At 44.9% G+C, this 25,334-nt stretch overlaps 1 protein-coding gene across 7 annotated transcripts in view; it reads right to left on the bottom strand.

Moving 5' to 3' along the window:
* MKS1 (MKS transition zone complex subunit 1) overlaps nt 1-25,334 on the bottom strand; it is a 101,437-nt gene that overhangs the window by 31,912 nt on the left and 44,191 nt on the right. For all 7 annotated transcript variants that reach the window (XR_010984899.2, XR_010984898.2, XR_010984900.2 and 4 more), the window contains exons 8-11: nt 14,405-14,513; nt 13,319-13,375; nt 10,499-10,541; nt 2,400-2,462 (exon numbers count right to left, since the gene is read on the bottom strand). Coding sequence is in view for 4 of the 7 variants with exons in the window: in XM_068119522.2 (XP_067975623.2) it covers nt 2,400-2,462; nt 10,499-10,541; nt 13,319-13,375; nt 14,405-14,513 (272 nt within the window). In the remaining 3 variants the exon portion in view is untranslated. The remainder of the gene's footprint in view (nt 1-2,399; nt 2,463-10,498; nt 10,542-13,318; nt 13,376-14,404; nt 14,514-25,334) is intronic.

Below are 25,334 nucleotides of genomic sequence, written 5' to 3'. Positions count from 1 at the left end.
CACTAGAATGTGGTGGTTTAAGGATGGTCTCAGGAAAAGGGACTCTCTGGATCTCTCACTAGAATGTGGTGGTTTAAGGATGGTCTCAGTAAAAGGGACTCTCTGGATCTCTGGTATAATGTGGTGCTTTAAGGATGGTCTCAGTAAAAGGGACTCTCTGGATCTCTTACTAGAATGTGGTGCTTTAAGGATGGTCTCAGTAAAAGGGACTCTCTGGATCTCTCACTAGAATGTGGTGGTTTAAGGATGGTCTCAGGAAAAGGGACTCTCTGGATCTCTCACTAGAATGTGGTGGTTTAAGGATGGTCTCAGGAAAAGGGACTCTCTGGATCTCTCACTAGAATGTGGTGGTTTAATGATGGTCTCAGGAAAAGGGACTCTCTGGATCTCTCACTAGAATGTGGTGGTTTAATGATGGTCTCAGGAAAAGGGACTCTCTGGATCTCTCACTAGAATGTGGTGGTTTAATGATGGTCTCAGGAAAAGGGACTCTCTGGATCTCTCACTAGAATGTGGTGCTTTAAGGATGGTCTCAGTGAAAGGGACTCTGTGGATCTCTGGTATAATGTGGTGCTTTAAGGATGGTCTCAGTGAAAGGGACTCTCTGGATCTCTGGTATTATGTGGTGCTTTAAGGATGGTCTCAGGAAAAGGGACTCTCTGGATCTCTGGTATAATGTGGTGCTTTAAGGACGGTCTCAGTGAAAGGGACTCTCTGGATCTCTGGTATAATGTGGTGCTTTAAGGATGGTCTCAGGAAAAGGGACTCTCTGGATCTCTGGTATAATGTGGTGCTTTAAGGACGGTCTCAGTAAAAGGGACTCTCTGGATCTCTCACTAGAATGTGGTGGTTTAATGATGGTCTCAGGAAAAGGCACTCTCTGGATCTCTGGTATAATGTGGTGCTTTAAGGACGGTCTCAGTGAAAGGGACTCTCTGGATCTCTGGTATAATGTGGTGCTTTAAGGACGGTCTCAGTAAAAGGGACTCTCTGGATCTCTGGTATAATGTGGTGCTTTAAGGACGGTCTCAGTAAAAGGGACTCTGGATCTCTCACTAGAATGTGGTGGTTTAATGATGGTCTCAGGAAAAGGCACTCTCTGGATCTCTGGTATAATGTGGTGCTTTAAGGACGGTCTCAGTAAAAGGGACTCTCTGGATCTCTGGTATAATGTGGTGCTTTAAGGACGGTCTCAGTAAAAGGGACTCTGGATCTCTGGTATAATGTGGTGCTTTAAGGACGGTCTCAGTGAAAGGCACTCTCTGGATCTCTGGTATAATGTGGTGCTTTAAGGACGGTCTCAGTAAAAGGGACTCTCTGGATCTCTGGTATAATGTGGTGCTTTAAGGACGGTCTCAGTAAAAGGGACTCTCTGGATCTCTGGTATAATGTGGTGCTTTAAGGATGGTCTCAGTGAAAGGGAATCTTTTGTTAAAGAACATTAGTCTGGTGTTCCTTTCATATAGATGGGGTCAATATGTTTGTTTTTTATTAGAAACTCTTCACCTAATTCGAAACCGCTTTGGGCTTCACAACATTTTCTCTCACGTAATGTTTTTTCTGGGGAGAATCCTGAGAATAATTTTCAGACTTCAGCGGCAGTTGTGGTGTCCTGGGTCAGAAACTCCAAAGATAGAGGTGTCATTCAGGATAATAAAGCTGATCAATTGGCTCCAAACAACCCTGCCAATGGAACAGCTTGAATATCGACCACATTAACCATCCATGGAGCATGCATGTCGGACAGGCTCTACAAAAATACCAACAACTCCAGGAGGAGCTTGCAACATAGCTTTTCAGTTGTCCATAAACCTTTCATGGAGCATGCATGTCGGACCACATTAAACATCCATGGAGCATGCATCCATGAATATCGACCACATTAAACATCCATGGAGCATGCATGTTGGACAGGCTCTACAAAAATACCAACAACTCCAGGAGGAGCTTGCAACATAGCTTTTCAGTTGTCCATAAACCTTTCATGGAGCATGCATGTCGGACCACATTAAACATCCATGGAGCATGCATGGAGCATGCATCCATGAATATCGACCACATTAAACATCCATGGAGCATGCATGTTGGACAGGCTCTACAAAAATACCAACAACTCCAGGAGGAGCTTGCAACATAGCTTTTCAGTTGTCCATAAACCTTTCATGGAGCATGCATGTCGGACCACATTAAACATCCATGGAGCATGCATGGAGCATGCATCCATGAATATCGACCACATTAAACATCCATGGAGCATGCATGTTGGACAGGCTCTACAAAAATACCAACAACTCCAGGAGGAGCTTGCAACATAGCTTTTCAGTTGTCCATAAACCTTTCAGCAATAGCCATTTCATCTTATAGAGATGAGCAAAGAAAAATGAGCTTCCCTTTCTCACCTTTTGGAAACTCCACAAAGAAGTGCACGTACAGGTTGTCATATTCAAATCCTTTAGCAGTGACTGAAATAAAAACAGGATGAAAGTTTCACTTCGTGCACAAGTTTTATTACCTTAAATGCCATAAACTCAGATATTCAGTTCCAGGTTGTCCCCAACTAAAACAATGCAAGGACAAGGAACCACTGCAGACAACACACCATGTGACCCAGAAATGGCAGAACAAGTTCTTTGCTCCCTCGAGAGCTTTGCTTTACGATGCTGTGATCTCAAACTTGAAATACAGTAAGTTACATATATTGATAATTTGTCCGTCCCCTTAACCGTATAATATTAAGGCTAATGGAGGAGTGAATGCAGAGAAGGAAGATATCAATGCATTGACAGTGGGACAGTGGGACAACATGCAGATGCAACAAGGAACGGGATGATCAAATAGGAGGAAGAGAGCAGCAGGAACGAAACATTGCAATTTGCAAGAAAAAAGGGGGTAGGTTCTTCTCCTTCTTCTTCTTCTTCCTAAGGGAACTCTCAGGTCAAACTCAGATGACATTGATCCTCAGCTTCATGTCCTCTCAATCAGGCATTGCTCCAGGCTCGAATGCTCCATCAACTGGTTGAAGTAGCTGAGAGCTGCTCTGCCTCGCTACAGCCTTCCACATTTAGGTGTCCAGAGTATAAGATTGGAAACGTGTTCATGTTTTGCGGCGTGGATATTTTTGTGGATTTTTACCTCCACCGCCAAAGGTGGATGGAGGTTACGTTTTCACCCCTGTCTGTCTGTTTGTCTGTCCGTTTGCGAACAAAATATCTCAAAGTTGTGGACGGGTGGGGTTATTTGTGGACGGGTGTGAAAGTTGTGGACTGGTGTGGATTTGGACGAAACTTGGTGGAGAGGTTGGGTGTCTCACAAGGACGATTCGATTTTGGGGAAGATCTGAATATTGATTCGGATATGAGAATTTTTTTTTTAAAGTGATTCTTCAACATTGAGTGATATGGCCGACTAGGCAGAGGTATGCTCTCTACTGAGTGCTGTTCTAGTTGATCTTGAGACGTTCTCAATTCCTTCCAACAATAAGGCTACATCATCGGCAAAGTATAAACCAGTATAGAACCTCTGCTTTGACTCTTATGCTTTTTCTTTGTTCTAGTTAGAACCCCAATTTGTCCTCTTTGCCTTCGATAGCGTTTCAAAGTGCGTAATCAAGCACTATGAAAAACAGGTAAGGGGCAAGGAAGGGTATTTCCCTGTCTTACCCCAGCGAGAATTGAAAAGCTGCGTTTCTCGATCAGGTGAGAGGATCTTGACATATATATATATATATACATATTCAAAATCACCTTCACCAGTTGATCAGGCATTCCATATGCTGGATAGGATCGTCATCATCTTGCCATGACGGATGGATTCAAAGGCTTTTCGAAATTCGATGAATGTCATTATTGCAGGAAGGTTGTGGGAATGAATTCCTTTTGATGAGTCTTCAGGTCAGGTCAGGTATAGGAGCATGCGCCGGAGCAGTGCGTCACCACATCCACTTTCCGACTGTACTCCAGGACTCCCGTCTGGCCATCCCACAGGCTGATACCTGGCCCATCCCTATCTCCTTGAGATACCGATTAACCTGCTGCAACCATGAGGCACGCGGTCGGCCCGTTGGCCTCCTCTACTCACGAGGCTCCCTTGCCGAGAGTATCTGGTGAGCTGAATCAGCGTCCGGAAAAGGAGCCACATGTCCATACAGCCGCAGCTGACGTTCACGGACCATACAGGTAACAAATCTCATCTGAGTCTCTCTCAGCAACTGCTCGTTGGACACAAAGTCCGACCAGCGATAGCCAAGGATTCTCCGAAGAGACTTGGTTCCAAAGGAGTTAAGTCTCATTCTCTGGCCCTGGGTGAGGGTCTACATCTTGCATCCGTAGAGCAAGACTGGAAGCACCAATGACTTAAAGACTCAGACTTTCGTCCTCCTGCATAGATACAGACAGCGCCACACCCATTGGTCCAGTGAATCCATGACTCCCCAGGTCCGACCCAGACGTCTATCAACCTCTGGCTCACAACATGCGGAGACATTAATAACATTGCCAAGGTAAGTGAATCTCTTCGTGACCTCAACATCTTCGCCACAAACAGGCACAGGCAAGACATCAGCATCCAAGATGTCATTGAAAGCCTGGATCTTGGTTATAACCAGGAAATCCGTAATCCAAGCGGCTCCACCTCCTCATTCAGTCCCCTGGAGTCCCTGGAGGGTAAGAATATCCAGCGTCTCTGCAAAGATAACTGCATCTGCGAAATCAAGGTCAGAGATCTTGACACTCCCAAACGATGCACCACAGCCTGACCTCTCCGACATCCTCCCCAGAATCCAGTCCATACAAGCGCTGAAGAGTGTGGGAGCCAGTACACACCCCTGCCAAACTCCAGTAACAACTGGAAATAAGTCAGAGATGGAGCCACCACACCTCACAGCACTATCAGTACCAGAGTATAGTTCAGAGATCAGATTGATCAGAGTTGGTGGCACTCCATGAAGACCAAGAATCCTCCAGAGGGCATCCCGATTCACCGAATCGAACGCTTTGCGGAGATCAACATAGGCTGCAAGCAGCCCCTGGCGAAACTCTCGCTTGCACTCGGTGAGGACCCGAAGCGCAAGGATACGGCCAATCGTTGACCTATTTGGTGTAAAGCCTGACTGCTCTGGTCGCTGGTGCTCGAGCAGATGGCGGCGAACCCTTTCTTCTATCCACTCATCCCAACTCTCTCTTCCTCATACGTGGCGACTTGAATTGTCATCATGCCAGCTGGTTGGGTGTGGGTACCTCTCACACCAGTCATGGCACCTCAGCAAAGGACTTCTGCGACTCATTGGGACTGACACAATCTGCCAATTTCTGGACCAGGACCTCAGTCAATGGAGCATCTTCTCATCTCGACTTGGTTGTGATGAACTTCCCTGCAAATGTCTGCTGCTCCTCTTCTGCTCCAATCGGTTCATCTGATAATTTGCTTCTTAAAGTGGACATCTTTCTGGCCATTCTCAGAGAGCCTCCTCAGCGTCGACGAGTCTGGCATTTCACTCAGGCTGACTGGCACTGTCTTCAAGCAGCCATCAATCATCTGGACTGGTCTCCCATCTCTACTGCCCTGAAATCAACTCTTCCTGGGGATTCTTCAAAAGTAAATTGCTCTCTCTCACGCACAGATTTATCCCATATCTGTTGATAAAGGAGTGAGCAGACTTTACACCCATTGAGAAATCAGAAGAGATCAGAAATCATTTTCTATCTGTTGATAAAGGATGGAGCAGACTTTACACCCATTGAGAAATCAGAAGAGATCCGAAATCATTTTCTATCTGTTAACAAAGGAGTGAGCAGACTTTACACCCATTGAGAAATCAGAAGAGATCCGAAATCATTTTCTATCTGTTGATAAAGTAGTGAGCAGACTTTCCACCAATTGAGATCAGAAGAGATCCAAAATCATTTTCTATCTGTTGATAAAGGAGGGAGCAGGCTTTACACCCATTGAGAAATCAGAAGAGATCCGAAATCATTTTCTATCTGTTGATAAAGGAGGGAGCAGGCTTTACACCCATTGAGATCAGAAGAGATCAGAAATCCAGACTTTGTAAGACCCGAAAACTGCTCTTAATTACACCATTTAGTGGAGGAATCTTCTTCTTCTTTAACGACCTCAGTTAATCCCACGCTCATGTGGTGTTGGCCAGGGGATGCTTGCCCAAAGTCTTTCATGAACAGGCTGGCCAGGCCTGACATTCGACTCAGTCTTTATGGCAGGAATTAGTAATTTGTTCATGGTACCGGCGATAGCTCGCCTACTTTTCATGAAAGACACCGTGGGATGTTTAACATCCACAAAATAATGCCGGCAGATGAGACGCCCAGTTTAACGCCCATCTGAGGGATGGTGCACACACTGATGAACCCCCGGCCTGTGAAACAACGGGATGGCACTTTATACCTGGGTCGGGATTCAAACCCAAGCTATACAGTTACGAGGCAAGTATGCGTACCTCTAGGCCACCCCTAATTCTTCCAAAGCAAATTGCTCTCTCTCATGCACAGATTTATCCCATCTCGTCTTCAGTTGTCATACCCTTCCTCCCATACATGGTACACGGATTCTTGTGGTGAGGCTGTTGCACAGAAACAACTTGCCTTCGTCTCCTAGAAAGCAAATCCAACGGAAGGAAATCTCATTTCCTTTCACAAAGCCCGAAACAAGTGTGTGGCCACCCTCAGAAGAGCCAGGAAACAATATCTCTCCGTTCTCAAGACCGAACTATCTTATCTGTCTCCCTCTTTCAAATCCTGGTGGCGTCTGGTCCAATCTATTTCTGGTGTTTGTTCCCCCTCCATCCCCTCCTTTACCTCAGATGGCTACACAGCTGACTCAGCAAGTGAAAAAGCTGAATGCCTCAACTCTGTGTTTGCCTCTAAATCTTGTCCCAAACCCATCCCTCTCTGTACCCACCGTACCCAATCGTACCCAGCTGCTCCTGCACTCTGTGTCCTTTCCTCCTAACAAGGTGGAAAAGTTTCTGTCAACCCTCGACTCTGATTCTGCAACTGGACCTGACGGCATCAGCCCACGGGTCGTAAAATCCTGTTCTTCCGCTCTTTCACTCCCTCTCTCGGTTCTCTTCACCCTCTCTTTTGCTCAAGGTCATCTGCCATCTGCTTGGAAATCAGCCAACATCACCGCTTTACACAAAACGGTGCAAAAACAGATCCTAGCAACTACAGACCAATCAGCCTTCTCCCAAATATCAGCAAAGTCATGGAATCCATCATTGCTTCGGATATGAAATATTTCCTCTTCTCCAATGGCTTGATCTCTGATCATCAATTTGGTTTCAGACCAGGTCACTCTACTCTGGACATGCTGCTTCTGCTGTTTCAACAATGGATGGAGGTCCTCAATGCCAAACAAGAAAAATTCGATCTGTCTCCCTTGACATATCACGTGCCTTCGATACGGTCTGGCACCCCGCTCAGCTCACCAAACTCTCCTCCTTTGGTATCCATGGAAATCTCCACGCATGGCTGGCGGACTTCCTCTCGAGTCGTAGTCAACGTGTGGCCCCGAATGGGTTTCTCTCATCTCCTCTTCCTGTTCAGGCTGGAGTACCCCAAGGCAGTGTTCTGGGCCCTGTGCTTTTTCTGGTCTTCATCAATGATCTCTCCGACTCTCTTGAAAATCCTCTCTATCTCTTTGCTGATGACTCCACTCTCTGCCGCTCCATTCCTCATCCCTCAGATCGGCAGTCTGCAGCCTCCTCACTCTCTGCAGACCTGGACAAAATCACAGACTGGGCAAACAAGTGGAACATGTCTTTCAATCCTGACAAATCTCACACTCTTACGATATCTCTCCGAAAAGACCGACTGGACAACCCTCCCATCTACTTTCTGAATAATCCTCTCCAAGAAGTTCTGTCACTCAAGCTTTTGGGTCTCACTATCTGCCATGATCTTTCCTGGGAAAACCACATTTCAAATCTGGCCTCCAAAGCCATTCGCCGACTGGGCATCCTCCGTCGTGCGACGTCCTTCCTTGGCACACCTGAGCTCCTCACCACATACAAGGCTTTCATCCGCAGCTCAATGGAATACTGCTCTCCCCTCTGGGCTGGTGCTCCTGCCTCACACCTAGCTCGTCTTCACACTGTTGAAACCAAAGCGTTCAGAATCATTGGAATCTCCCCGGATGAAGCTACCTCCGAGGGCCTTTCACTTACTCACCGCAGGCAGGTTGGTGGTCTTTCTGTCTTCTACCGACTCCTCTCCAGCCTTGTTCCTCCAGCTCTCTCTGGGCTCTGTCCCCCAAATATTCCTACAAGTCACACAAGATCTGCCTGCAACCCTCTTATGGTTAAACTGCCAAAATCAAGACTCTCTGCTCACCTTCACTCCTTCATTCCACTTTTCTCCCACCTCTGGAACAAACTCCCTCACTCTCTTCAATCCCACTCCTCCCTCCAGGTCTTTAAAACAGCTGTTCACCACCATCTCTTATCTTCCCCCATCCAAAACCTTGATCTTTGATACCCCTGCTAATTTCACCCCAAATCCACTTTTTTGAAATACCAACTTCTTTCCTGGAAGTCCTTGGTGTCCTTGTGTTTATACTTATCCCACCCCCCTTCCCACGCCGCCTTCCCCCAAGCCCTCTCCCTCCCACACATTCCCGATGTCCCTGCTCTCAAATGTTGTGTTTATGTGCTTCCCCTTCTCTCCCCATCTTGTCTACCGCTCCCCTTTTATAGACTTTGTTTGTTTGTCTGTTTGATTTGTTTGTGTGATAAATGTTAGCTCTTTCACGAGCCTCGATTCTGTATACAAAAAAAAAAAAAACAACAACCCCCATCAGCCTATTTAACCCTTAGATGCAGGTGTGAAAAATCCTACATAAATGCAGCTATTGAGCCGCGGAGGCCCAATGGATGTATTCGTGTGATGTTTTCTTTCATTTTTTATTGATTTTTTTTCTTTCATATCCTTTTAAATCCAAGTCGATGCTCATAGATGTGTATTTGCTCAGAAAATGTGAATGATTGATCCTATTAGTTGGAAGAATCCCACACGAGTAATGAATCTTTTTTTTTTTTTTTGCAAACCAAGAGTAATGAATCTTTGTTCTTGGTTTTTCAACTTTTTTTTCTCTAAAAAGTTGAGGCTCATGGAGGAGTATTTGCTCAAAAAATATGCTTCAATGATCCTTTTATTTAGAATGTATATGTCCACAACTGTCAAAAATCCTAAACCGATGCAGCCACTGGGCCTCGGAGGCCCCACGAATGTATTTGTGTAAAGTTTTTTATTTTCATATTTTTGTCACTGAATTATTTGTAACCAAGTTATCGGAGCATATAATGAGGCTCATATCAAGAAAATAATGATATAACATAGTAGTACAACAACATTTATGCAGGGCCTCGAAGGCCCCGGGCCTGCATTCGTTTCGGATTTTCAGGTTATAAGTGAAGAGTTGGGCTAGCATTAGGCCTAGGTGTTGGGCTAGCGGCTAGGGTGCCAGCTTAGGATCCTAGGATCCTGGGTTCGAATCCCGGTCGATCGCTGAATTAACGCCAGGGGGGTTGACTCAGCCTGTCATCCTTCCGAGGTCGGCTAATTGAGTACCAGCTCACTGGTAATTCCCTGTTTGTCGTTAAAGGCGGCAAAAAGGGTTGGCGTCAGGAAGGGCATCCGGCCGTAAAACATTGCTTCAAAAAGGGGACCGAAAAACAACAACCACGGTTCCCGAAAAAGGCCAACCCCCGCTTTGCGGGGAAAAATGGCCTCTAAAGGTGGTTATATTTTTTATTTTTAAGTGAAGAATGAAGATTTTCCCACGAGCCTGGATGAATTTTTTATTGATTTATGTCACTGAATTTTGTGTAACAACATGAACGTCGGTGAAAATGAGGCTCATTCCCAAAAAAAATAATTGTACAGCATAGTTTTTGCAACAAAAAAAACCTTGTGGGCCTCCGAGGCCCAATCACTACATCCAAAGGTTAATGGAGAAATACCAATGGGAAAAGTTGTTCATCTGTTTTTGGTTACACGTATGAACGTCTCCAATAGGTTTCCTTTTTGTCTGTCAAGGAATCTTATAAGGTCGAAAGTCCCTCATGATAGTACAACACTCTTATAGTCCAGAATCAAACGATAGTGTGAAGCTTGTATCACAATGCATTTAACAAGTATATTCATTATTAATGTATTCCAACAATCCCATGGAGCCATCCCGTTGAACATTTGGTCTCATGGTGTGCTGCACGTTCTTATTGATGAACTTGATCTTACATTATCTGCTACACGTGTCCAAGTAAAGACCGTTCCGGGGATGCGCCGAGTTTGCGATGTGCGATGTGCGACGTTTTCATGTTTTTTTAACGTATCGTTGGCAATTAGATGTGACCAAAACGGTTACATCCAGCCACCTCTTGTGTGGTATATTGGAGCCATGCTAGGAAGGTAACTTGTGTCTTCACTCTGGTCAAGTGGAAAACAAGCGATGCGATTGTGAATCTGTGTCTGTTATCTTTACTTACCAATCTCACCATTCACCAGCAGGCGGCGGATTCCAGGAGCAGGCTGGGAAATAAGGCAAATATGAACATATTAGAATTACACGTGATTTCAGAGTTTTCTTTTAAAATTCAGGAATAATGAAAGTGGACTTTCGATCAAACTGAAAACCCTTAAAGGGGAACCCAAATGCAATTTTCTTTTCCTGAAAACCATTGAAAATCATTAATCACGGTCTAATTTGAAGTGAAAATTTTAGTTATTTCTTTTTGCCAATCACAATGCGTCGAAAAAGCCTTGGAGTGTCCATTTTCAATCTCGCCAGTGACGTCACATTATGAACTCAACTCGATCCAAATGGAGGTTTTGCATAGAGAACAGTGCACGTCGAGCTCGGATTCCGATACCGATTTCATCGTCATTTTCAACTGTGAAAGTTCTGAGTATGTTGAAACGGATCGGTGGGATTGTGAAGAAACTATTGGAGCCAAAATTAGTGATGGAAACGCTTTTGGGGGAATTGTGGAGCCTTATCGTTTTGATCCCTTTTGTGAGCGAATCAGACGAATGTGGTGTTAGTCAAGAAGAAGATGGCGGTGTTATGTTCCCAGTGCAGATGAAAACACCGGTCCAAGTTCACTACACATTGGTAAGTTTTGTTCATTCTGTTCAACTGACAGTTTATCAGAGATTTTGTATTAATTTATAAATCAGTTATATTACTCCAGAAGAAATACGTCACTGACGCGTCACAGAATGGACTCAGCACGTACATGACATGACTCGGCATGTACACGGCACAACGCAGAACATAAACGGTATGGATCAGCACATACACAGCACAACACTCCACGTACACGGTACGACTCATCACGTACACGGCATGAATAAACACAAACACAGCGTGAATCGGCATGTACACAGCACGACTCGGCGCTTACACGGCACAAAACAGCATGTTCGTGACACAAATCAGCATGTACACGGCACAAATCAGCATGTACACGGCACAAATCAGCATGTACATGGCACGACTCAGCATGTACACAGCACAAATCATGTACACAACACAAATCATGTACACGACACAAATCATGTACACGACACAAATCATGTACATGACACAAATCATGTACACAGCTCAAATCAGCATGTACACGGCACAAATCAGCATGTACACGGCACAAATCAGCATGTAAACCACGAATCAGCATGTACACCGCACAAATTGGCAGATACATGGCACAAATCAGCACGTACACCGCACAAATCAGCATTTACACCACACAAATAAGCATGCACACCACACAAATCAGCATGTATACCGCACAAATTAGCATGTACACGGCACAAATAAGCATGTACACGGCACAAATCACCATGTACACGACACGAATCGGCACTTACACGGCACAGATCGGCATGCACACAGTACAAATCAGCACGCACACGGCACAAATCAGCACGTATACCGCACAAATCAGCATGTAAACGGCACAAATCAGCATGTACATGGCACGAATCAGCATGTACATCACACAAATCAGCATGGACACGGCACGAATCGGCACTTACACGGCACAAATCGGCATGTACACGGCATGAATCGGCATGCACACTGTACAAATCAGCATGTACGCGGTACAAATCAGCATGTACACGGCACAAATCAGCATGTGCACGGCACACATCAGCATGTACACGGCACAAATCAGCATGTACATGGCACGAATCAGCATGTACACTGCAAAAATCAGCATGTACACGGCACAAATCAGCATGTACACGGCACAAATCAGCATGTACACGGCACAAATCATGTACACGGCACAAATCATGTACACGGCACACATCAGCATGTACATGGCACGAATCAGCACATACACGGCACCAATCAGCACGTACACCGTCCAAGCACACTCTGGCACTGCCGACTAAATGGGCGACGAATGCTTTGTCCCACCTTCGCAGGCTGACCAAGTGTCCTTCATGTTACACAATATTGTCCAGTTTCATACCTTCCCGGGACACCATTTATGGCTGTGGTCATGCCGTGTCATGTGGTGTTGATGTCCCATGCCACAGTGGACGGGGGAGTGGTGTTATGGGGGAGGTGTGGGGCAGTCGTGGGTATTGTTAGAAATATAGGGTGATGGTTGATTGTGTGGGAATGGTGGAGGGAGGTGTAGGGTGGTCGTGGGTATTGTTAGCTGAGGGGAAGGTTGATGGGGGATTGCGGAGGGGGGAGTGGTGCTGGATGGTCTTGCAGTTTCGAGAGACAGCTGGTTCTTGCGCTTAATCGTGAGGGTGGCATCCTCTCTCAATCGTGGCGGATAACCACTAGATGTATAGCCATCTCTGTTGCTTCATAACAGTGCTCTGTAAAATGTCCCGAGCACAAAAGCAAAGATTTTGTTGACCCGATCTACACTCGGGTATTTCGGACAAACCTCATCCAATTTCTGGCAACCCTCGGATCTTTCGGCCACTGGTGTAGCATGGAACCGTTTTCGGTTTGTATTGTAGCATGAAACGCATCGACCCGGCATATTTGTTTTCAAAAAGTAATCACTGTTTCAGTTAAATTGTACCACAACTTAACCCCGAAAGCAATACGAAAGTGGCAGTCAACTTCCTGGTGCGACTTCACAGCTAACCGTAAAGAAGAAGAATAATAATAATAATATTTCAACTTTTAATCACAAGATTACCCACTTTATAAATCGGAAATTGGAAAAAGACACATCATATCTATATTGTAGGGTATCAAAGGATAGATTAGCATTGAGGTGGTCTGCGCACTTGGGTTCCCCTTTAAGATCTCCTTCTTGCGGCTCACTTACCGTCTCAAATTCATTACCTACAAGGCTGGCCAGGTAGTCTGAGTGCCGAGTGTAGAGCTGAGGAACAAATAGGTATGCACACACAGGACTGGACCAGGTGGACTCCAATAAACATGCTTAAGAAGTGATATTCATGAATACAAACGGAAATGATTTATGAAAAATAACACATTTTTGTACAATGGAGGAACCTTTTGTAATCCCAAAAGACCATTTGAGGATGAAAAATATGTCTATTGCGTTTTCTAATATTAAGGAAGAAAAAAAGAAGAAATAGCTTTGGGAATGCTTAAGTTGACTGTATGAAAAATCGCATCAAGAAACAGCGTTAAACCACATTGCATGAACGAAAATACTCGAATTGCACACATTCACGCGAACAAATGCAATATGTGTCCCCCCCCACCCGGCTCCCCATCCACGTTGATCCTGGTCAAATGAAAAGAGGATACCAGCCCAACGTCTATATACTTTAGTCTATAGGAGTTGTGGTAAGGTATCATTTTGACGGTTGATTGAGTGAAACAGAGGCATGGCAGGTCAAAAGCCTTAATTGTGTGACAATTTTGACCTTTGACCCTTGTGATATCCTGAAACCTACTCGGATCCAAAATCTGGACACACATCTCTACAGGGCTGTTTAAAAATGTACTTTTGTGCCAAATCTTATCACTATCAAATTCAAGGGAGTGGCAAAATGTGTGGTTTTAGTGTTTCACCTTTAACCCCTTAAAATAGGAAAAGGCGAAAAAAGATTAGGGATCTTTTTAGATTAGGGACCAGGGTAACTCGATGGCAAATGTGAAGACAATTGGCTCAGAAATGAAGGAATGGTGTGTGTTATTGTAATTGTTGGGAAGGAATGAACAAAGAAAAAAAAAATCTCTCCACCTTAATAAGCTAATCCCTCCATTATGGCTATAATAGTACGTATCAGGTGTAAATTTATAGGACGTGTTGAATGGGGAAATTTCCGTAGCACAACTATCCCTTGAACCTGTACCGACCCCACAATTGACCATGTACGTTGTACCGTGGGCCCCATTATCGAGCACGTTCTATGTCAGTCATAAACAGTCCACTCACCTCCCTCATCATCTTCTGTTCTCGTTCCCTCTCCTCTGAGCGCATGCCTTTCGATTCGTGAATTAACGTCACGTTCCATACCTCATGCCGTTCACCTTCCATTTCAAGCCTGCGCCCAGGTGCTCTGAGTTATAATATATCAACTTGAACCAATACAGATAGACCCAAATACTGGTACTGATTTTACTTCATTAATAATTGTACCCGTTTATCGACAATTTCAAAGAGCAATGGTGACTTTCTTGGAAATCAATATTATTAGTTATTCTTATTCAAAGAGAGTGGAAGAACAAGGTGGTAGAGGATAAAATACCGACAGTGGGGTTGATTGAGGGAGGGCAACTGACAAATGACCTGGTGTATAAACAAATGAGAGAGAGAGAGAGAGAGAGAGAGAGAGAGAGAGAGAGGTAGCGAGAGAGGTAGAGAGAGAGGTAGAGAGAGAGAGAGAGAGAGAGAGAGAGAGAGAGAGAGAGAGAGAGAGACTGACTGTTTCTTCCTTTTATTACAAGAGTACAGAAAATCAGTTATGTTCAGTCATAAAGAAACAAAACAAAATAAAAATGGTCTCAAGGAAAAGTTATTATCAAATCATCATCATCAAGTGTGCATATGACATCATTAAAAACCCACTTTTCTTTAAAACATGTTAAATTCTTGTTCATTTAAAAAAACCGGTATTCTAGCTTTAGTCTTGCATTTACAAGAGCCTTAAGGGTGAGCAGTACATCATATGACGAGTCAGAAGCGTTTCCCATTTTTTTCTTCCTGGATTTATAAATTGCAAACTTGGCCTGGCCAATTAAAAAAATTCATTAAAACCACATTTCTAAGGGAAGACGGTCCTAAAACACCATAAATAAAAACATTGTGATTGAAGAGGGAACCAAGCTTCACAAAGCGTTCCTGAAGGAATGTAAAAAGAGGTTGCAATCGTTCACACTCAAGGTATATATGCGGTAGGGTTTCAATGGATGCACAGAAAGGGCATAGATTAGAGTTAGCAGTAGAAAACCGGTTCAGTAAAACATTATAAGGTAAAACCCAGTGTACAAGTTTCCATTGAATATCTCCAACATACTTTGGAGTAGGCAAGAGATAAAAACTTCGCCAATTGGGGCAATTGGGTGGTATTGGGGGTAAAACATCCCGCCATCGAAGCCTCGGGTGCTCAGAAAATGTTTTTGCGTATAAAATTTTAACGTACGCGTTGTACAAAGTTTTCTTTGGAAAGGCGGGAAGGGATAATGCAGTATCATCAGGGCTGTTCAGGCCAGGGGACAGATTAAGTGGCGGGCTGAGGACTAGGAGTTTGGGGAAGTCACCCGCTGTTTCCTCGGGGGAAGGGCCAAGTTCCTCGCAGGTATCACGATACGTTGTGGATATCCCTTGAAGGAACTGAGAGATCATCCTGACCGATTTTATTCCGGTTTTTTGTGCCACAGCGGCAGCACTCAGCCGGCAGCTCCCAGACTCTGTCATGAGGTCTTTCACTCGCAGCAGCTTGGCATCAACAAAACGTTGAACGAGTCCCCTATTATTCAAGCTGTTTTCCAGGAAGGGGTTGTAGCATAGGGGCTCGTTCAACAACATTTCCATGTTGTATGTTGCCATTTCACGGGAAAAGGACAGGGCTTGCCAGGCGTTCATCACCCCTTGGTAAAAGGTGGGCAGCAAGGATGAATCGATTTGATGAGGGTTCATCAAGAAAAGTTCTCGGTCGTAACCCAGCTTGCATGTAAGCTGCAATATGCAGTTAGCCAGAGGCCTCCAGAGTAGGGCTTCATCTCCATATACAAGTTGGCGCACGATATGAAGCCGGAAGACCATAATCCGGCTGCGGATATCAATAAGACCTTGGCCACCTTCAGTGAGTGGTAAGTATGCCACGGGGGGTTGGAGCCAGTGTTTCCCGCTCCAGAAAAAGTCGACAATGCTCTTTTGCAGTGTAATAAGAAGGCTCCCGGGCGGTTGTAGGCATATCATCTTATGCCATAGCATAGAGGCGACAAGATTGTTAATGACGAGAGTTCTTCCGCGGTATGAAAGTTGAAAAAGAAGTCCTTTCCAGCGGGCCAGTTTTGCCATTACCTTGTCCGGTAATCCCACCCAGTTCTGCTGCTCAAAGGTGTTGTCTCCGAGGAAAATACCGAGGTATTTAATGCCACTTTTCTGCCAGTTCACTCCTCCTGGTAGGACAATTGGCGGGCAATCTCCAGGTCCTATCCAAAGGGCTTCACTCTTCTTCCAGTTTACCTGGCCTGAACAAGCCTGACAATATGTTTTTAGTGCCTGAGCCACCGCAGTGACGTCAGCACTATTTGTTATATAAATACAGACATCATCTGCATAGGCAGAGACTTTTAGCGGTGTGGTAAGAATTGATCCAGTGAAGCCAGAAATGTGCGTTCGTAATTGGAGCAGAAGAGGTTCGATGGCAAGAGAGTATAAAAGTCCAGATAGCGGGCAACCTTGCCGTACTCCCCGTTGTACAGCAATGGGGCTACACAATACTTGATTCATTTTAAGAACACTGGATATATTGCAATACAAAAGTTTAACGTACGAGATAAAAATAGGTCCAAACCCAAAATTCTCTAAAACTCTAAAAAGGTACATGTGGTCAATACAGTCAAAGGCTTTTCCTTGGTCAATAAAAAACAGACCAACATTCATATTAAAATTGTTACAAAACCGAATGGTATCACGGATAAGAAAGATATTATTAAAAATAGTACGTGCAGGAATACAAAAGGATTGATGTTCTCCTATTAGTACATTCATAAATGGTTTCATTCGATTAGACAAGGCTTTGGCTAAAATTTTATAATCCGTACATAAAACAGAAATAGGACGCCAGTTCTCTATAAGTTGAGTGTCCGCTTTCTTAGGAATTAAGGTTGTGACTGCTCTCCGGCAACGCCACGGCAGTTGTCCATCCTCGAAACATTCATTCAATACCCGCAGTAGGTGAGGTCCAATGGCGTCCCAAAAAAACTGGAAAAATTCACTAGTCAGCCCATCCAGTCCAGGGGCTTTATCAGGTTCCAAGGCCTTCAAGGCAGCGGTGAGCTCAAGTAACCTAAGAGGATCCTCCAACTGCTGCTTCTGATCCTCCGCCAATGTTGGAAGGTTAGAAACAAGTTCCGATATTGCATCCTGGTTAATGTCATGCCGCATAAACCGTTGTTTAAAATGTTTCCGGGCACATTCCCTGATTCTGCCATCTTCATAAAGGAGTTCCCCATCATGGAGCAAGCGCGTAATCATTGACGAAGAGGCCCCCCTTTTAAGGTTGAAGAAGCATTTGGTTGGAGCATCAAGGTCGTGTATGTACCTCATCTTCAGTCGCAATAAAGCATTTTGTGCTCGCCTTTCGGATATGGAATTCAGTAAGGCCGTTTTTCCATGGATTTGTTGCCTCATTCCCTGGTAGCTCACACTTGCAGTTCCCTGAAGCTGTTCCTGTAATTCCAGGATTTCATCTTCAAGTAAGGTTGTGGTTTTTCTTTCCTCTTGAACACCATACGCACGATATTGTTGGCAGAACAGTCTGATGTGCGTTTTGGCATTATCCCACCATTGTCTGAGGTTTGAGAAATTCCCTTGGGAGGCAACCAGAATATTCCAAATTTCCGGAAAAATGTCCTTAAAGGTACTATCATCAAGTAAGTTGTTATTAAATTTCCAAAAAGCACTCTTGTGTTTCGGGCAGGGGGCAGATATTTTGAGAAATGTTGCGCTGTGGTCCGAGAATCCTGATGGGCAAATTTTGGATGACAGAACGAGGCGTTCAAGTGGAGGATTAATATAAAACTTGTCCAAGCGAGCAAGTACAATATTACCCTGAATGCATCGACACCATGTGTATTGCCTGATTGATGGGTGCTGTACCCGCCATATATCTGTCAAATTCATTTGTTTTAAAAATTTGGTGAGAGGGATTGTGGAGGCAGGATGGGGCTCTGCACTGTTCCTGTCTAGTTGGGGTTGGAGGGTGCAGTTAAAATCTCCACCAATACAAACATGATTGTCTTGGTTTTTTAGGGCGTTTTGGCTGTCGAGGGACGTTAGGTGTGTCCCAAGGTCATTAAAAAAAACTCGCCGAGCTACAGGCGTACTTGGGGCATAGATATTAAAAATAGTATAGAATTTTCCACAGTAGTGGAATTCTAGGGATGCTAGGGATCCCTTGTGTATTTCGTCGAATTTAAGCGATGAAGGCGAAAAGGAGGGGCTAAGAATTATTGCGACACCGCCTTTGCGGGAGTCACCGTTACTAAAGAAGGACAGGCCGGGGAAGAGCCTACACCACTCTGCGACACAGCAGTCGTTGGCATGGGTCTCTTGTAAGAGGGCAATGTCAACTTTCTTCTGTAATAAAAAATCCCTAACTTGAACTTTACGGACAGAGCTACATCCTCCGTTAATATTCAAGCTACAAATGGAAAAACTCATTACAGCTATAAGGAGGAGTGACCACCACTCAATTTTTTGATAGCAGTTCATTCTTAGCTTTTTGCAACCACTTCTTTAAACGGTGACGTTGGGAGGAATTGAAATTAAAAACGTGGGGCCGTTTTACCATCAGTCTAGCGGAATGTATAAAATCAGGTAGCTCCGGAAAAAAGGTTTCTATAACAACATTCCTTTTTCGGAATGTGTCCTGAAGAAACCTTTTTATCTCGGAGGGAGGGATTGGAGGGGTTTCTTCTTCCTTAAGGCTACCACATTCACTAACAGAGTCATCTATATCAGATGGCTCAGATGGTGTGTCACACTGGTTTTCATCATTTATCTCCTCACAATCATCACATCCCTCCACGTTATCGGATGGGGCATAGTCCATAGAGGGAGGGGACGGGGAGGGAGAGAAATGAGCCATCTTCAGGGGAGGGGGGGGGGGGAAGGGGGTGGTACTAATTTTTGCGGTTCAACCATATCAGTTTCTAGGTCAGTAGACAAGGGCGAGGATTCATCCACATCTATGTCCTCCAATACCGAGAAACGATTTTCTGTGACGAGGGACAAATCTAGGCCAGAGAGGAGGGGCTGTCGGTTTTCAGTTGTAGGTTTTTTAAAGAGATGACCGTTTTCATCTGTTGTTTGCAGATGTCTTTTTCCTTTTGGGCAGACTAACTGAAACTCGTCCTGGTTAGTGGGAAGAGATTGCAAGGGTTTGGGGGGAGGGGGGGGGGGAGGGAGGACGTGATCATCGGGAGGGGATTCCCATCGGCTACCACGGCGAGAGAGGTAGGATCAGTTATAGCAGGCAACAAGCTGTGATTGGACGATGTCGCCTGGGGGGTGAGATCTATCGTTAACAGGAGATGGCTGCAATTAGATCCTTCAGTAGAGGGAGGGGCCCCTGTTTCAAGGGGAGGGGAAGGGGGTACGGCGGGGGGGTTTGGATTGGTGGTAAGAGGGCTTGGGTCGGTGGTGGACAGATTGGGATCAGTGGTGGTAAGGCTTGGGTCGATGGTGGGAAGGTTCGGGTCGGTGGTGGGAGGGCTTGGTTCGGCGGCGGGAAGGCTTGGTTCGGTGGTGGGAAGGTTTGGTTCGGTGGTGGGAAGGCTTGGGTCGGTGGTGGGAAGGCTTGGGTCGGTGGTGGAAGGGTTTGGATCGGTGGTGGGAAGGTGGGGGGGTTGCTTATTCCCGGTTCGGAGGGGAGGTTGCACTTGTGGAGAATTCTCTTTTCGGGGGCAGTCATGCTTAACATGCCAAAATTGTCCGCAGCCAAAACATTTTAGAACGTTGGTGGACACGTACACTGTATATTCGTTCTGTTGATGTTTTAATTTTATTATAAGGTTTAAATCCTTCTGGGAATTTTTTAAAATCATAAACACTTGCCGCCGGAATGAAACCACGTGCCTTAAATCGTTGTTTCGTGACCCGAAGGGAATCATGGAGATACGAGACACGATGGTACCGTATCGGGACAATTCTTTAATTAGTACATCGTCGGATACAAATGGGGGGCAATTTGATATCACGACTTTTATCGCTGGGCTATCTAGTGGGGAAATCATTACAAATAAATCTGGATCGATTGTCAAACCCTGTTCGACAATTTGTGGGACACAATCCACGTCGGACAAAAAAATAACGATCCGCTTGTTCATCCGCGAAGCGGCAACAACCTTGTCGATCCCGACAACACGACCGGTTGCGAGGACAACGTCCTCGACACTAACCTCACGTTCCGGAGGTACACAAAAGAACCCGTGCTTACGGGTCAGGCTCTGAAAGGCCGTAAATCGAGATAGTGCAGCTGCCATGCTGGAACAGCTGCACTTACAACCCCTCCCCAACTCGGGGAGGGTGAATATATAATACAATCTTCCCTACCCGAACTCCGGGAATGGGAAGCAATCAGACCTCTCCGATTTCCCTAACTTCGGAAAAGGGAGGCAACAAAACAAACTGAAGGAAAGATAAACGAAAGGAAAAAAAGGAAATAGAGGTTTAAGATGAAGGAGCAAACACCGATCGGGCGACGCCCAAAAACGGCGAACCCTTACCAGCGATCACCCTGTGCTCTCCGGCTCTCTCTCCCGTCTCAACGTATATGGGAATCACCAGGAAGACTCCACGAACAGGCACAAGGACACAGAGGGGGGAAAACAGGGGGGGGGGGGGGGAATGGAGCAACAACACAGAGCATTCACAGGCCTCCACAAGCAGACGCCATGACAGTACAACCAGCATACAAACGGCCAGCAGGTGGTGACAGAGAGAGAGAGAGAGAGAGACTGACTGTTTCTTCCTTTTATTACAAGAGTACAAAAAATCAGTTATGTTCAGTCACAAAGAAACAAAACACAATAAAATGGTCTCAAGGAAAGGTTATTTTCAAATCATCATCATCAAGTGTGCATATGACATCATTAAAAACCCACTTTTCTTTAAAACATGTTAAATTCTTGTTCATTTTAAAAAACCGGTACTCTAGCTTTAGTCTTGCATTTACAAGAGCCTTAAGGGTGAGCAGTACATCACATGACGAGTCAGAAGCGTTTCCCATTTTTTTCTTCCTGGATTTATAAATTGCAAACTTGGCCTGGCCAATTAAAAAATTCATTAAAACCACATTCCTAAGGGAAGACGGTCCTAAAACACCATAAATAAAAACATTGTGATTGAAGAGGGAACCAAGCTTCACAAAGCGTTCCTGAAGGAATGTAAAAAGAGGTTGCAATCGTTCACACTCCAGGTATATATGCGGTAGGGTTTCAATGGATGCACAGAAAGGGCATAGATTAGAGTTAGCAGTAGAAAACCGGTTCAGTAAAACATTATAAGGTAAAATCCAGTGTACAAGTTTCCATTGAATATCTCCAACATACTTTGGAGTAGGCAAGAGATAAAAACTTCGCCAATTGGGGCAATTGGGTGGTATTGGGGGTAAAACATCCCGCCATCGAAGCCTCGGGTGCTCAGAAAATGTTTTTGCGTATAAAATTTTAACGTACGCGTTGTACAGAGTTTTCTTTGGAAAGGCGGGAAGGGATAATGCAGTATCATCAGGGCTGTTCAGGCCAGGGGACAGATTAAGTGGCGGGCTGAAAACTAGGAGTTTGGGGAAGTCACCCGCTGTTTCCTCGGGGGAAGGGCCAAGTTCCTCGCAGGTATTACGATACGTTGTGGATATCCCTTGAAGGAACCGAGAGATGATCCTGACAGATTTTATTCCGGTTTTTTGTGCCACAGCGGCAGCACTCAGCCGGCAGCTCCCAGACTCTGTCATGAGGTCTTTCACTCGCAGCAGCTTGGCATCAACAAAACGTTGAACGAGTCCCCTATTATTCAAGCTGTTTTCCAGGAAGGGGTTGTAGCATAGGGGCTCGTTCAACAACATTTCCATGTTGTATGTTGCCATTTCACGGGAAAAGGACAGGGCTTGCCAGGCGTTCATCACCCCTTGGTAAAAGGTGGGCAGCAAGGATGAATCGAATTGATGAGGGTTCATTAAGAAAAGTTCTCGGTCGTAACCCAGCTTGCATGTAAGCTGTAATATGCAGTTAGCCAGAGGCCTCCAGAGTAGGGCTTCATCTCCATATACAAGTTGGCGCACGATATGAAGCCGGAAGACCATAATCCGGCTGCGGATATCAATAAGACCTTGGCCACCTTCAGCGAGTGGCAAGTATGCCACGGGGGGTTGGAGCCAGTGTTTCCCGCTCCAGAAAAAGTCGACAATGCTCTTTTGCAGTGTAATAAGAAGGCTCCCAGGCGGTTGTAGGCATATCATCTTATGCCATAGCATAGAGGCGACAAGATTGTTAATGACGAGAGTTCTTCCGCGGTACGAAAGTTGGAAAAGAAGTCCTTTCCAGCGGGCCAGTTTTGCCATTACCTTGTCTGGTAATCCCACCCAGTTCTGCTGCTCAAAGGTGTTGTCTCCGAGGAAAATACCGAGGTATTTAATGCCACTTTTCTGCCAGTTCACTCCTCCTGGTAGGACAATTGGCGGGCAATCTCCAGGTCCTATCCAAAGGGCTTCACTCTTCTTCCAGTTTACCTGGCCTGAACAAGCCTGACAATATGTTTTTAGTGCCTGAGCCACCGCAGTGACGTCAGTACTATTTTTTATATAAATACAGACATCATCTGCATAGGCAGAGACTTTTAGCGGTGTGGTAAGAATTGATCCAGTGAAGCCAGAAATGTGCGTACGTAATTGGAGCAGAAGAGGTTCGATGGCAAGAGAGTATAAAAGTCCAGATAGCGGGCAACCTTGCCGTACTCCCCGTTGTACAGCAATGGGGCTACACAATACTTGATTAATTTTAAGAACACTGGATATATTACAATACAAAAGTTTAACGTACGAGATAAAAATAGGTCCAAACCCAAAATTCTCTAAAACTCTAAAAAGGTACATGTGGTCAATACAGTCAAAGGCTTTTCCTTGGTCAATAAAAAACAGACCAACATTCATATTAAAATTGTTACAAAACCGAATGGTATCACGGATAAGAAAGATATTATTAAAAATAGTACGTCCAGGAATACAAAAGGATTGATGTTCTCCTATTAGTACATTCATAAAAGGTTTCATTCGATTAGACAAGGCTTTGGCTAAAATTTTATAATCCGTACATAAAACAGAAATAGGACGCCAGTTCTCTATAAGTTGAGTGTCCGCTTTCTTAGGAATTAAGGTGGTGACTGCTCTCCGGCAACTCCACGGCAGTTGTCCATCCTCTAAACATTCATTCAATACCCGCAGTAGGTGAGGTCCAATGGTGTCCCAAAAAAACTGGAAAAATTCACTTGTCAGCCCATCCAGTCCAGGGGCTTTATCAGGTTCCAAGGCCTTCAAGGCAGCGGTGAGCTCAGGTAACCTAAGAGGATCCTCCAACTGCTGCTTCTGATCCTCCGCCAATGTTGGAAGGTTAGAAACAAGTTCCGATATTGCATCCTGGTTAATGTCATGTCGCATAAACCGTTGTTTAAAATGTTTCCGGGCACATTCCCTGATTCTGCCATCTTCATAAAGGAGTTCCCCATCATGGAGCAAGCGTGTAATCATTGACGAAGAGGCCCCCCTTTTAAGGCTGAAGAAGAATTTGGTTGGAGCATCAAGGTCGTGTATGTACCTCATCTTCAGGCGCAATAAAGCATTTTGTGCTCGCCTTTCGGATATGGAATTCAGTAAGGCCGTTTTTCCATGGATTTGTTGCCTCATTCCCTGGTAGCTCACACTTGCGGTTCCCTGAAGCTGTTCCTGTAATTCCAGGATTTCATCTTCAAGTAAGGTTGTGGTTTTTCTTTCCTCTTGAACACCATACGCACGATATTGTTGGCAGAACAGTCTGATGTGCGTTTTTGGCATTATCCCACCATTGTCTGAGGTTTGAGAAATTCCCTTCGGAGGCAACCAGAATATTCCAAATTTCCGGAAAAATGTCCTTAAAGGTACTATCATCAAGTAAGTTGTTATTAAATTTCCAAAAAGCACTCTTGTGTTTCGGGCAGGGGGCAGAAATTTTGAGAAATGTTGCGCTGTGGTCCGAGAATCCTGATGGGCAAATTTTGGATGACAGAACGAGGCGTTCAAGTGGAGGATTAATATAAAACTTGTCCAAGCGAGCAAGTACAATATTACCCTGAATGCATCGACACCATGTGTATTGCCTGATTGATGGGTGCTGTACCCGCCATATATCTGTCAAATTCATTTGTTTTAAAAATTTGGTGAGAGGGATTGTGGAGGCAGAATGGGGCTCTGCACTGTTCCTGTCTAGTTGGGGTTGAAGGGTGCAGTTAAAATCTCCACCAATACAAACATGATTGTCTTGGTTTTTTAGGGCGTTTTGGCTGTCGAGGGACGCTAGGTGTGTCCCAAGGTCATTAAAAAAAACTCGCCGAGCTACAGGCGTACTTGGGGCATAGATATTAAAAATAGTATAGAATTTTCCACAGTAGTGGAATTCTAGGGATGCTAGGGATCCCTTGTGTATTTCGTCGAATTTAAGCGATGAAGGCGAAAAGGAGGGGCTAAGAATTATTGCGACACCGCCTTTGCGGGAGTCACCGTTACTAAAGAAGGACAGGCCGGGGAAGAGCCTACACCACTCTGCGACACAGTAGTCGTTGGCATGGGTCTCTTGTAAGAGGGCAATGTCAACTTTCTTCTGTAATAAAAAATCCCTTACTTGAACTTTACGGACAGAGCTACATCCTCCGTTAATATTCAAGCTACAAATGGAAAAACTCATTACAGCTATAAGGAGGAGTGACCACCACTCAATTTTTTGATAGCAGTTCATTCTTAGCTTTTTGCGACCACTTCTTTAAACGGTGACGTTGGGAGGAATTGAAATTAAAAACGTGGGGCCGTTTTACCATCAGTCTAGCGGAATGTATAAAATCAGGTAGCTCCGGAAAAAAGGTTTCTATTACAACATTCCTTTTTCGGAAT

This window comes from Myxine glutinosa, chromosome 6 (assembly GCF_964187855.1).
Source record: "Myxine glutinosa chromosome 6, kmMyxGlut1.1, whole genome shotgun sequence".
In the NCBI taxonomy this organism is placed as follows: Eukaryota; Metazoa; Chordata; class Myxini; order Myxiniformes; family Myxinidae; genus Myxine; species Myxine glutinosa.
Note: the sequence above shows the minus strand (reverse complement) of the source record. Positions and strands in the feature narration are given on the sequence as shown.